Genomic DNA, 12739 nt, shown 5'->3' with positions numbered 1-12739 from the left:
AATGTTGGAAGTCCTTCTTGTTCACTGAGTCCCGTGCTCTCAGATACGGCAGTATATTCACCTCACTTGTTTTTTCATGTGACTATAGATCCTAGCAATGGGGGATGGGGAAGAACTGTTGACCTCAGCAGCAATGCATTCATTCACTGAGGTGGACGAGGTGGTTTTCGACTGGAGTGGGCAAAGTTCAAAATCACACAACACCAGGTGATATTCAATGGGTTTACTTGGAAGCACTAGCTTTCAGAGCACTGCTCCTTTATCAAGTAGTTGATGAAAGAGCAGCACTCTGAAAGGTAATGCTTCCGAATAAACCTGTTGGACTATTAGCTGTTGTGTGATTATTAACCGCATTCAGTGTGTGAAATGAATCATATTTTAATCAGCCAGTGAAATGTTTTTGTTTATAGGGAGCAGCCCCTACCATAGAGTGCAGAAGAACAGCTCTGAGACATATATTCACGCTTGGAATAAGCTGTCCCGCTGCAGAATCGATTGAAATAATTCATAATCTTGGGATGGAGCTCTTGATATTTGTGTGGACAGCGTTATTGCTGCCAGATTCCAGATTCTGTTTTAGTTATTTCATGACAATGTTCTAAGCAGCATCAGGTCTTCATAATTAGGATTAAACTCATCATTGCAATTAGTTTGTCCACTGACTGAAATGTGAAAAACAGCAACAAAACTGAGCAATGCTCTCACCTCGATCTCCCCAAGGAGCTTCGACTCAATATAAGGCAGCGTCCCTGGGACTGTATCAGCTCAGGATTTTAAAAACGGAGCTTGTCAGCTGCCTGAAGGGACAAATCACCTCGCAGAGAAATGAATCTAACGATTGAACTTTTGGAAATAGTGTTTTACACCATCCTTGCATTTATCGGGATCCCTGGTATGGCATTATGATAAGTGAACTTGTATTAATCTGCTGCTGATACGCTCTTTGCTGTCATGTCACAAGCTCACTAGCTGGTCAGCATTATTCAGAATCTGGATAATTCACCAGCAATTCACTGAGCAGCATTCTTGGTACAATTCTCTGCTGATAGAGACTCCCAACTTCACTGCTGCTGCTGCTGCATTTTCTGATCTCTGTGTTCTGCCATCTGTTCTGGTTTCATGCGGTTTGAAGGTATGAGGAGTGATCATGCAAATTACTTCTGCAGAAGGGTCTCTGGAAATGTTACATTAAACTCTGCTTTCTCTCCACCGATGTTCCTGGCATGCTGAGTAATTTCTGCTTTTGTTATTCAGATGAGGACTTTGGGGAATCTAGAGTGAGGAAGCACAGTCTGAGAATTAGGGCCAGAGTGTTCAGGAGAGATGTTTGTCAGCACTATGACGCACAAAGGTCGGGAAAGTTTGAAACTCTGTTCCAGAAACCGCAATGGAGATCCTGAATTTTAAATCAAAGACAGATTAGTTTTTTGTTATAACAAAGGAGTTGAAGTATATGCCGCATGAAAAAATAAACAGAAGTTGCTGGAAAAGCTCAGCAGGTCTGGCAGCATCTGTGAAGAGAAATTAAAGTTAACGTTTCAGGGCTGGGGACTCTTCCTCAGAATGAACCTGAAATGTTAATTTTGATCAACTTCGGTTTGAAGCGTCTGAGTATTGTGAATATGCAGTCTGTTTTGATTCGTAAAGCCTCATATAATTACCCTCCCTTCTGGAAATTCTCTTCTCCTCAGCCCGTCTGGTCAGGAGATTCAAATCTTGACAGAATGTCCTCCTAATCTCTGTTCCTCGAGACATTTTTCATGTGCAGATGTGTGGAATTCCAGTCTAAACATCACAGTCTGACACTTTTACGTTGTCACTAAAGGAGCTCTGTATGCTCTGATATGCTGCACTTGCACAAGACACTTGGAGCAATATTGACTGATCATTGGTTTCCCCTTCTGTTGAGGCTCTGATCAGGATTTGGTCCAATGCTACGAACCGGGGATGACCTGATCCAAGGGGAAAAGGAGAATATGGTTTATTGACAGTCTAATCGCCAGTGCTATGATTTATTTGGGAACCGGGTTTTTTCATCAGGTTCTGTTTTGGCCAAAATTGGAGCTGAGACCTTTAAGAATCTATTACAGATATTCACGCAGTTATTTTACAAGTGAACATAATCAAAACCTTCCCTCTGCTTTCTACGGAGGGCTGGTGAGTTCAGTCTTTGTCCACACTCCACAATCTTTAGAGTCATTGGGCACTCAGGTGTGTCTCAGATTCTTAAAATTGCACACTCAGTCTAGAGATTGTGGAGTTTGGACGAAGACTGAACTCATGGCCCCTCACTCAATGAATTTCACTCAATCCCTCCAACTTCCACTCACAGGGTGTGCTGATTTTTGTGGTAAAATCTTATTGTAACTGTCTGGAAAAGGCAGGGGGTTTCTGATCAGTAATTCACCACGTCATTTGGTATTTGTCTTCCACAGTTAATTTGCTGGCAATTGTCATCTTTTCCCGGGGAAAGTGTGATGTTTCCCCTTGCACAACTCGCTATCTGGTGGTCATGGCAGCTGCCGATCTGATGGTCATTATCACTGATATTCTGCTGACGAGTTTTCGCTTTTATTATTATCCTCAGTCTTTCCTGTCCATCACTCCTGTTTGCAGTGTTATTGGGGCCCTGATACGTGCAGCAAGAGACTGTTCTGTCTGGTTCACGGTCACTTTCTCGTTTGACCGATTTGTGACGATTTGTTGTCAGAAGCTGAGAACAAAATATTGCACTGAGAAAACGGCTACTGTGGTCTTAGCAACAACCTGCATCCTGCTCTGTCTGAAAAACATCCCTTTCTACTTTGAATATGAACCTATGATGATAATCAACAATGTGCCATTCTACTGTTATACAAAATCAAGCTACTTCACTGAGACTTGGTGGGTGGCATTAGATTGGCTTGATATGGTTTTAACCCCTTTACTGCCATTTGCTTTGATTCTTTTGTTCAATGCTCTGACAGTCAGGCATATTTTAGTGACCAGTCGAGTCCGGAAGAGGCTGAAGGGTGAGAGTATAGGTGAGAATCACAGAGACCCAGAGATGGAGAGCAGAAAGAAGTCTGTAATTTTGCTCTTCACCATTTCTGGAAGCTTCATCCTCCTGTGGTTAATCGTTGTCATAGATTTCTTATATTATGCCATCCAAAAAATCCACCCTGATGATTACGCACCTTTTCTGTACCACTTCAGTATTGTTGGTTTTATGCTGCAGAACCTAAGTTGTTGCACAAACACGTTCATTTATGCAGCAACGTTGTCTAGATTTAGAGCGGAGATATGTAATGCAGTAAAGTACCTGTTTGAAAAACTTTCTTGCGCTTTCAATAAATAAAAGTCATTTGTGAAGATCACAGTAGATATCTATGGTTTCCACACGATACATATCATTTTTAATTCTCACTTGCGGGATGTGTGCGTCACCGCTTTGCTCAAAATTCAATACCCATGCCTACATAACGCCACTATGAAGGAGTTGTCAGCTGTCATCTTGAACTGCTGCAATCCATGTGCTGTAAATAGATTCTCCTCGCCCTGCGGGAGGGAATTTTTGAATCTTGACCCAACGACAGTGAAGAAACGGCAGCATGGTGAGAGATTTGCAGGGGAAGTTGCAGGCAGTGATGTTCCCTTGTATCTGTTGCCCTTGTCCTTCTAGATCGAATTGGTGTGGGCTCGCAAGGTAATGTCTCAGGGTCTTTGGTGACGTTTTACAGTATTCCACGAAGATGGTATATTCTGCTGTTACAGAGCATCCTTGGAAGAGGGACGGGATGTTAGTGGCTGTGGTATCAATCAAGAGGGGTCTGCTTTGTCCTGGATGGTGCCGAGCTTCTTGAGTGTTATTGGATTTGACCCAACAAGGGAAAATGGGGGATATTCTATCACACTCCTCACATAGAGTACTCAGGACCAGTGCAGGGTCAGTGTTGAACTGGGGACCTGCGAATTCCTCATTTTAGCACATTCCAAAGGAATTGTCTGGGGAAGTGGAATTTACTCCTGGATAAAGGCTGTCAGCCTGGAACCCTCTGTAAGTCTCCAACAAATCAGATGCTTTGGTGGGTTTTGATGAAATTAAATAGAAACGTTCATCAGAAAATGTTTGACGATTAAATATCTGGTCTCACTGCTCAGTAACAATTCAACAGAGTGTAGACTTATGTCACAAACAGCTACTATGAGCATCTTCGACGTGAAAAATTGGATCATGTGATTACAAGACCAATCTTAACAAATGGCTGGGCTTGCTATTTGTCAGCATCAATCTTCCCAATCCAATGGGCTGCTACTCTAATGCATTCTCATCAGGCATTTCCTGTCAATGTGTGCAGAGTCCTAATGATGCAACCAACCTCTCATGTTTTGAAAATGATACAAGACTACCCTCTGATGGCCTCCCCTCGCTAGTGCAGTTGGGAGTGATGCAAGGTGAAAATCCTCAAGGATTCAGTCAGTGACGCGGAGAGGGAGTTCATAATCTCACTGCACCATCCAAACTGACAGCATCATCCACAAACACGTGTATACACACACACACACACACAAGCACAAATAGGTCTCCCTCTGATGTGGACTGAAACGTTACTCACAAACTCTTAGATATTCATAGCAAACTCTGTTCCCGTCAATACCTTCATGTTGAAATGTTGTACTATCCAGTCAGAAATTGTCACAAGTCTGGAAGTTTTGTCTTCACTGGATTTACGACATCTTCCATCAGCATTGCACAGAGTGGTAGAGTTTTACACCACGAAAGCAGACCCTTCGCACCAACTTATCCATGCTGAGCAGATATCTTAATTTAATCTAGTCCCATTTGCCAGAATATGGCAAATATCCCTCTAAACCCTTCCTATTCATATACCCATCCAGATTTAAATGTTGCAATTGTACCAGACTCCACCACTTCCTCTGGCAACTTATTCCACACACATATCACCCATTGGGTGAAAAAGTTTAAATCCCGTTTAAATCTTTCCGCTCTCACCTTAACCCGAAGACCTCTAATTCTGGACTGCCAAAACCTAAAGCAAAGATGTTATTTGTTCATCCTAAACATGCATCTCTTGATTTTTATAAACTTCTATAAGGTCACCCCTCTCCTCCAATGCTCCAGGAAAAACAGACCCAACCTATTGAGACTTTCCAGTAAATACAGTTTATACTCGGTAATGATATCGCTGGATGACAGGTGGGAGTGATGTTTACTGTAGTTGAATACCCAGTAAAAAATCAAATAACTAATGCGTTATATGAACTAATCTAAATGCATTGCATTGGTCCATATCTCAGCTACACCTTGAATCATGAGTGTTTGATAATCAGTGGAGATAGTTTAAACCCAACATTGGCGCCGTTTATTTGCAGTAACAAACGCAGATATTCCTTTCGTGTTTAATTTTAAGGACGCCCCAGCCTCTCATCCATATTCAATCAAAAGGAATAAGACAACAGTAGCCTGATAAATGAAGACTTCTGACTACGTAAACCGAGACAGATTGCTCTTTCTATAATATATGCAATGCCAAGTTGATCCATCTAGTTTAGGAACTAACGCTGATGGCAACGCCCAGCTAAACTGTCTTTGAGTCAGCACTGCTCTCTTGACCTGTTCTATCTGCTCCAGTTTCCCCAGCAATCTCTCACAATTACCCCGCACCTGCATCCACCAATCTTGCCACCGACCCTATCCCTAGCCCCGCCTCCTCCATTTACTTCCATTTGGGCGGCACGGCGGCTCAGTGGTTAGCATTGCTGCCTCACAGCACAAGGGTCCCAGGTTCAATTCCAGCCTCGGGCGACTGCCCGTGTGGAGTTTGCACATTCTCTCCGTGTCTGCGTGGGTTTCCTCCGGGAGCTCCGGTTTCCTCCTACAATCCAAAGATGTGCAGGTCAGGTGAATTGGCCATGCTAAATTGCTCATAGTATTAGGTGCATTAGTCAGGGGTAAATATAGGGGAATGGGTCTGGGTGGGTTGCTCTTCGGAGGGTCGGTGTGGACTTGTTGGGTCGAAAGGCCTGTTTCCACACTGTAGGGAATCTCATCTAATCTCTCATTCCACTTTTCCCTCCACATTCCTGATGCAGTGGTTGTAGTCGAAATTCGACTCTCCTGGCCCTGGGACACTGCCTGACCTGCTGTGCTTTTCCAGCGCCACCCTTTTCCACTCTGGCTCTCCAGCATCTGCTGTCCTCACTTTCTCCTCCTTTGACCGATTTGTGACCATTTGTCAGAAGCTGAGAACAAATTGTTACACTGACAAAACTACGACTGTGGTTCTATCAACAACCTGCACTGCACTCTTCCTGAAAAACATCCCCTTCTACTTTGAATAGGAAACTCGGGTGATCATGAACAATGTGCCATTCCACTGTGAAGTAAAATCAAGCTGATTTACTACGACTTGGTGTGTGGCAATAGGTTGGCCTGATCCGGTTTTAACCTCTTCACCAGCGTTCGCTTTAATTCTGTTGGTCAATGCTCTGACAGACATGTTTTAGTGACAAATCGAGTTCGGACGAAGCTGAAGGATGAAAATAAAGAAGCTAATCCCAGAGACACAGACATGGAGAGCAGAAGGAGGTATGTGATTTTTGCTCTTCACTATACTTGGGAGGGTCATCCTCCTCTGATTAATCACTGTTACACATTTCTTCTGTTACGTTATTCATGTAATCAATCCTGAACCACTTCACTGTTATTGGTTTTATGCAGCAGATGTTATGTTTTTGCAGAAATATATTTATTTATGCTGTAACCTGTGGATTCCCCATTGTAGCATAATCCCAAGGAATTGACCAAGAAAAAGAATTACTCGGTAATTGCTATTAGCTTGCAACCCTCGATACGTCTCCATCAAAATAAATCCTTCGCAGGAGTTTATGGACATTAACTAGAACAGTTAATCAGAAAATAATTGACTATGACATACATGATCACACTCTGTGAATCTATAAGTCTATTATTTTCAGCATCCGTTGCAAGCACAGAATACAATATTTTCTGCCATATACTGGGTTTAATTGGACGTTGCAATCTAGTTGTTAATTTTGAACATGAAGTTGGAATTTGCGATGTTGTAACCATTCTGGGCCCTTCGCAATTCCACGGGGTATAAATCCAAAGCTCTGCAACTATGCTGCCTCCGACTTTAACTCTGAGAGTTGGCCTGAAACACTAAGTTGTTTTGTTTTCATTCTGTTGTTCAACGCGCTAATAATCAGACATATTTTAGTGGCTAGTCATGTCCACAAGGGACTGAAGGATCAGAGCATAGGTGAGCATCAAAATAACCCAGAAATGGCGAGAAGGAGGTTCATGAGTATACTTTTCTCTGTATCCTGCAGTTTATGCTTTTGTCGTTAGTAATTATTCCATTCGTCAACTACGAGAACATTGCAGGAAAAAATCTCAACTATTATACTGGTTCTGGAAATATCTTCCTGCAAATTGCGCTTATGCTGACTGAATTAAATTGTTGCACAAACACAATTAATTATACTGTGACACAGTCCAAGTTCAGAGACCAGTTCAAAAGCATGTTGAAATACTCACTCACATTATTGATATTTTTTCGTAAATAAAAAGGAGTACTAAGCCAAGCCAGAGACAAGTTCCACATTTTATGAACACGTGAAATTTAGACATCTTCTTTGTATCGAATTGGACTGAGAAGTGCTTATGCCCAAGGAATTTAGGATAGAATACCATAGCCTCCCTCCCCCCATCTCTCTCTCTCTTTAATGGCAAGCCACTATTCTGGATATAGAGGGAAGTGGACACATGAGAAAAGAAATGCAGTCACAAGTTTAAGAAGTGAACATGCTAGGACTGGAGATAAAGAACTGTTGGAGTGAAGTCAGTATCAACTGGTCTCATAGTGACCGTTTAACCATTGCCATAAAACGCTTCTGGAATACGAATGCCATTTTGGGGGAAAAGAAATTGTCATCTGTAATTGATCAAGCCCACTTGTAACTTACAGTTGGCATCAATGTAATTGACATAGCGAGTTTTGAGAAGATTTTATAGCTCAGGCTGAGGTTCTGGAAGTAGCTTTGATCGCTGAGCTGGGAGGTTCAGTTCAAGACGTTTTATCACTCTACTAGGTAACATCTTCAGTGCACTTCAGGCGAAGCAGTGTACATGATTCCTTCTTTCTGTTTATATGTTAGGGTTTCTTTGGGTTGGTGATGTTACGTCCAGTGGTGATGTCATTTCCGGTGGTGAAATCTAAATCTTGCCGTTTTAGGTGCATTTATTTATAGGCGTGTAAAGTGCTGTCTCGGAAGCTTTGGTAAATTTCTGCAGGACACACTGCTACGACTGAGTGTTGATGGTGGAGTGGTTGGATGTGTTGCCAATGAAGCATACTGCAATCACAACTTGCAATTATAGTGTTAGTGTTCTGACAATGTCCTGCATTTACCGAGTTGCATAATGATTTTCATCTGCTCCTGCGTTTCCCAATCTGGTTGCAGCGTCCCTGACCAACTGCCACTTCAGTTTTGTGACCAGCATAAGTAAGAAACCATGTGACTACATTCAAACTACCTAAACCTCATAATCAACCATGCCAATTGCCCTTCACAAAATTTATATTGTTGTGACTGCTCATGTACTGTGTTGCTAATTGAGTTTATTAATGTAAAATAACTTGTTCCTCTTAGCATTTTGATTTTTTATTCATTACCAGTTTGGGAAGAGTGTAAAATCTTTTAAACATTTCATTGAATCTATCAACTTGACATGCTTGCATTAGAAAATATCACGCCATGTGGTATTTTTTCCTCGATTATTTATTTACTTATTCTGTTTGTCTATTTTTTCCAACACAAGTCATTATTTCAATCTATACTTGCATCAATTGTTCCATTGCAAGTTAACACCATCTGTGGTGCAACTGACTGAGGAGTATAATCTGAGGCATTTGTTGTGATTTAGTACATGTTCAGTTGATGTTTTTGTTCTGACTCTCGTCATAAAAAGGTGTATCTTTATTTTTCATCCAGTTAACTCCGTGGGAATTGTGATCCTGAATTGAGGCAATTGTGGACTCTCCAAATGCACGACTCACCATTTGTTGGTAATGTCTACAGCAGACATACTTCTTGTCATTCTTAATGTCTTACTTGAACGAATTAACATTCTTTATTTCCCAGTTAATTTCTTATTCATCACTCCTGTGTGCCCTTTGAGAGTTGTTTTGCAATTTGCAGCCCTGGACTGTTTAGTTTGGTTCACGATTGCCTTCACATTTGATCAGTTTGCAGCAATTTGTTGCCGACTCTAAGAGGAAAATGCAGCGGTTATAATAACCATGAGTGCGGTCATCTGTTTGCAGTCAATTACATGGTATTTTGCATTTATACCTTTATTTGTTATTGACAATGTGCCATGGTTTTGTATTGCAGTACCAGACTATTATACATCATTATTTTGGAAAATGATTGTATGGATTAATGCAATAATTACACCATTGCTTCCAATTGTATTGATTTTGGCACTCAATGCTCTCTCTGTCAGGAATGTTATCACAGCCAACCGGATCCGCTGTCGCCTTCAGAACCAGGGAAATAGACAGAACAATACTGATCCAGAGTTGGTAAACCAGAGAAAATCCATCATCTTGCTCTTCACATTGTCTGCTTATTTTATATTGTTGTGGATGATGCATGTCATACCCTCTTTCAACTGTCAGGAAGTAACATATAATTATGAAGATGAAGCGTTTAATGATCGAATATTTGTATTTCATGAAATTGGATTCACGCTCTGGCTTCTGAATTCCTGCACCAACACCTGCATTTATGCTCTAGCGCAAACTAAATTCAGAGAGGAGTTTATCAATGGATTAAATATCCATTTACCGTAATTATTAAAATATGCAAATCATTCAACAGGTCTGACATCTCTTTGAAAATGCATCCTCAATCATAAAACAGAATTTCCAATTTGAAACAGCTCGTGGAATTTCCCTTGCTGCATCAAATGAAAAGATTTCCATTTTCTAGGAATTGAAAAGGAACCTCTCAGCCACTCAAATGGGAAATAATCTGCTCTGCATTATAATTAACGAGTTGAAATTAGAATAATATTTCAACGGGATTGAGTATCTGTCAAAGACGATGCTGCCGAAAAGGCTGAGAATTTGTTTTTGTGCTCCATTTGAGAACTTTTCCTATTTTGAATGTATTTTTACCTGTGCACTTCGTTGTGAATAGATTTATGATCTTGTGTTGAAAGGACAGCGGAAGCCTCATGTGAATATGTTCCATGACGAACTACCAAGGCAACTAAATGCAAAGATTAAACTGAAAACCTTCCAAAAATGCTTTCAACATGGATTTGATTTAACCGATATTAATCGCAGCTAGAACCATAATACATAATATTCAAAACAGATTGCCGTGATTCACGTTCAATCTCGAGCTGTGCTTTCTATAACCAACTCGTCCGTTTGTTGCAAACCATTACCCTAATATCAGTCTTTTAATCTACCCGACCGTCAGTTCTCCAGAACCTTCTTCGTTGGGTGTGCCTAGCATTTTTAAGCTGTGATACAATGCTAGTTGCGGTTTGTGGTGCAATGATAACGATCTCTTTCAGTATTGTAAAACAAACCAACTGGTCATTTACCTCAGGAAGATATGAGAAGAAGGAGCCCCTATCTACATCCATGGAGCTGAGGTGGAGAGGGTCGAAGGCATCACTTTCCAATGACTGACCATAACCAACTACCTCCCACATAGATGCTACGGTCAAGACGGCAAAACAACAGCTGATCATCCGCAGGCATCTTCAGAAATTCGGCTTGGCCATAAAGACCGTCTCCAACCTTTGCAGATGCACCATAGGCCGCAGTTTATCCAGATGCATAAATGCTTGGAATAGCCACCTCTCTGCCCAGGACCATAAGAAACTACAGAAAGTTGTTTGTACAGCCCAGACAATTATGGAAGCCAGAGACTCTATTTGCACTTCTCGTTGCTAAGGAAAGGCTGCCAACATCATCAAAAGTTCCTCACACTCCGTAATGATCTCTTTCTATCTCTTCCATCAGGCGGAAGATACAGAAGCTTAAATATAAGCGGTAACAATTTCAAAGAAAATTTCTTCCCTTGCATTATTAAATTGCTGAATAGATCTCTCCAACTTCATATAATGTTGATCTTAGTAAGTTCGATCTAGCTTTGCGCATCTCCTATGCAGACCCAATCTTGCAGGCCTTATTTCTTCTCAGCACCCTATGAGCAGCCTGTCCTTCTTTACTTTGCGGTACCTCTACTGGTCGCAAACAAATCTTTTCGTTGTATTTAGGTGCATGTGACTACAATAAAATAAACCAAATCATCACCCATCTCCAATGGTGACACTATATTAATACTTTGTCCAATTTATTTCCAGGCACATGAAGTACTACACACAACGGTCCTCATCATACATGAAAGGCTCCCTGAACATTGAGACTGAGCACCAACACTGAAAGAAAGATTGAGCACTGACACTAATTATAAATAAAATTATTGACCACTGAAACGCACTGTGAAGGGAATCCTGACCCAGCCAAAATGTGTTAAAATAAAAGTGCACAAGTGGAAGATCTCCATTACACAGTGGATACGCACATGGTACACATAGCGACAGACTCCCCACCAGCTATGAAAAATACCATTTAATGATTGAAATGAAACTGAATATCAAGTGACTGTGTTAAATCGTTCCTCTCTAACAAAGGATGCGTGACATTTGCTGGCTGAGTGGAACATTGTGTAAACGGTCTATAAAACCATAAGCTGTTCATCAATAATAACAGGAGGAGGCTGTTCGTCCTCAAGCCAACTCCACCATTCAATACGATGATGCTTAGTCCGCATTCCTCACATCCATTTTCCTGCACTTTCCGCACAGCGCTTGACTCTATGACTGATGAAAAATCTGTCTCTTTTCGCCTTAAATTTACATAGGGTGTTCTGCTCCCTAAAACGAGATGCGACAAGGAGATCCGAAGAGTGGTAACCCTCTGAGGGAAGGAATTCCCCCTTTTCTCACTCTGAAATTGACGCCACTTAATCAAATTGCCTACATGGGCACAGCTCCAAGCACTCAAGAAGCTTGATGCCCTGTAGGTCGAAGTAGCTCCCGCTTGAATGGCTTCACACCCACAAACATCCCCTCCATTTGTCACCAACATGAAATAGGAGCAGTGTGTACAATCTACAAGATGCACTGCAGAAATTCACCAAAGACCGTTGCATGCTACCTTCCAAGTCCACGACCACTTCCGTCTCAAAGGGCAAGACCAGCAGATAAATGGGAAGATCAATCCGTGCGACTTCTCCTGCAAGTCACCCAGCATCCAGAGTTGAAACCTATCGCTGTCCCTTCAGTGTTGATGGGGGAAAATCATAGAATTCCATCCCAAATGGCATTGTGGGTCACCCAAGAAGGCAGCTCACTATCAATTTCTCAAGAGGCAACTGGGGACGGGCAATAAATTCTGAAGAAGCTGCAAAGCCTGCATCATTGCACAAAGGAAATAAGCTGACCTGACAATTTGTACTCATCAAACCAATTAAAATAGTTGTGGATTTTGGTTCCTCCTTGTGGCAACTGGCACACTCAGTCTGTCAATACACAAGTGACCGTTCTCTTTCATTCCAGATCAGATTTCTAATCAATTCTAAAACGCAATACATTTTTAACCCTGAAATAGCTGCACAGAGAACAGTA

General features: G+C 41.5%; 1 protein-coding gene across 1 annotated transcript; it reads left to right on the top strand.

The window, feature by feature from the left end:
• The first annotated feature begins 825 nt into the window (after positions 1 to 825).
• Positions 826 to 10383, top strand: LOC148138342 (putative G protein-coupled receptor 139). The gene is made up of 5 exons (XM_087981638.1): positions 826 to 892; positions 2436 to 3297; positions 6497 to 6589; positions 9533 to 9611; positions 10231 to 10383. The coding sequence occupies exons 1-5, from the start codon at positions 826 to 828 to the stop codon at positions 10381 to 10383; spliced, it is 1254 nt and encodes a 417-aa protein (XP_087837764.1).
• The last annotated feature ends 2356 nt before the right edge of the window (positions 10384 to 12739 follow it).

The sequence above is a fragment of the Chiloscyllium plagiosum genome, unplaced genomic scaffold (genome assembly GCF_037043375.1).
Source record: "Chiloscyllium plagiosum isolate Xiang-an unplaced genomic scaffold, Cpla_swu_hap1 HiC_scaffold_40, whole genome shotgun sequence".
Classification (NCBI taxonomy): Eukaryota; Metazoa; Chordata; class Chondrichthyes; order Orectolobiformes; family Hemiscylliidae; genus Chiloscyllium; species Chiloscyllium plagiosum.
The sequence above is the reverse complement of the archived record's forward strand: the minus strand, read 5'-3'. Positions and strand labels throughout refer to the sequence as shown.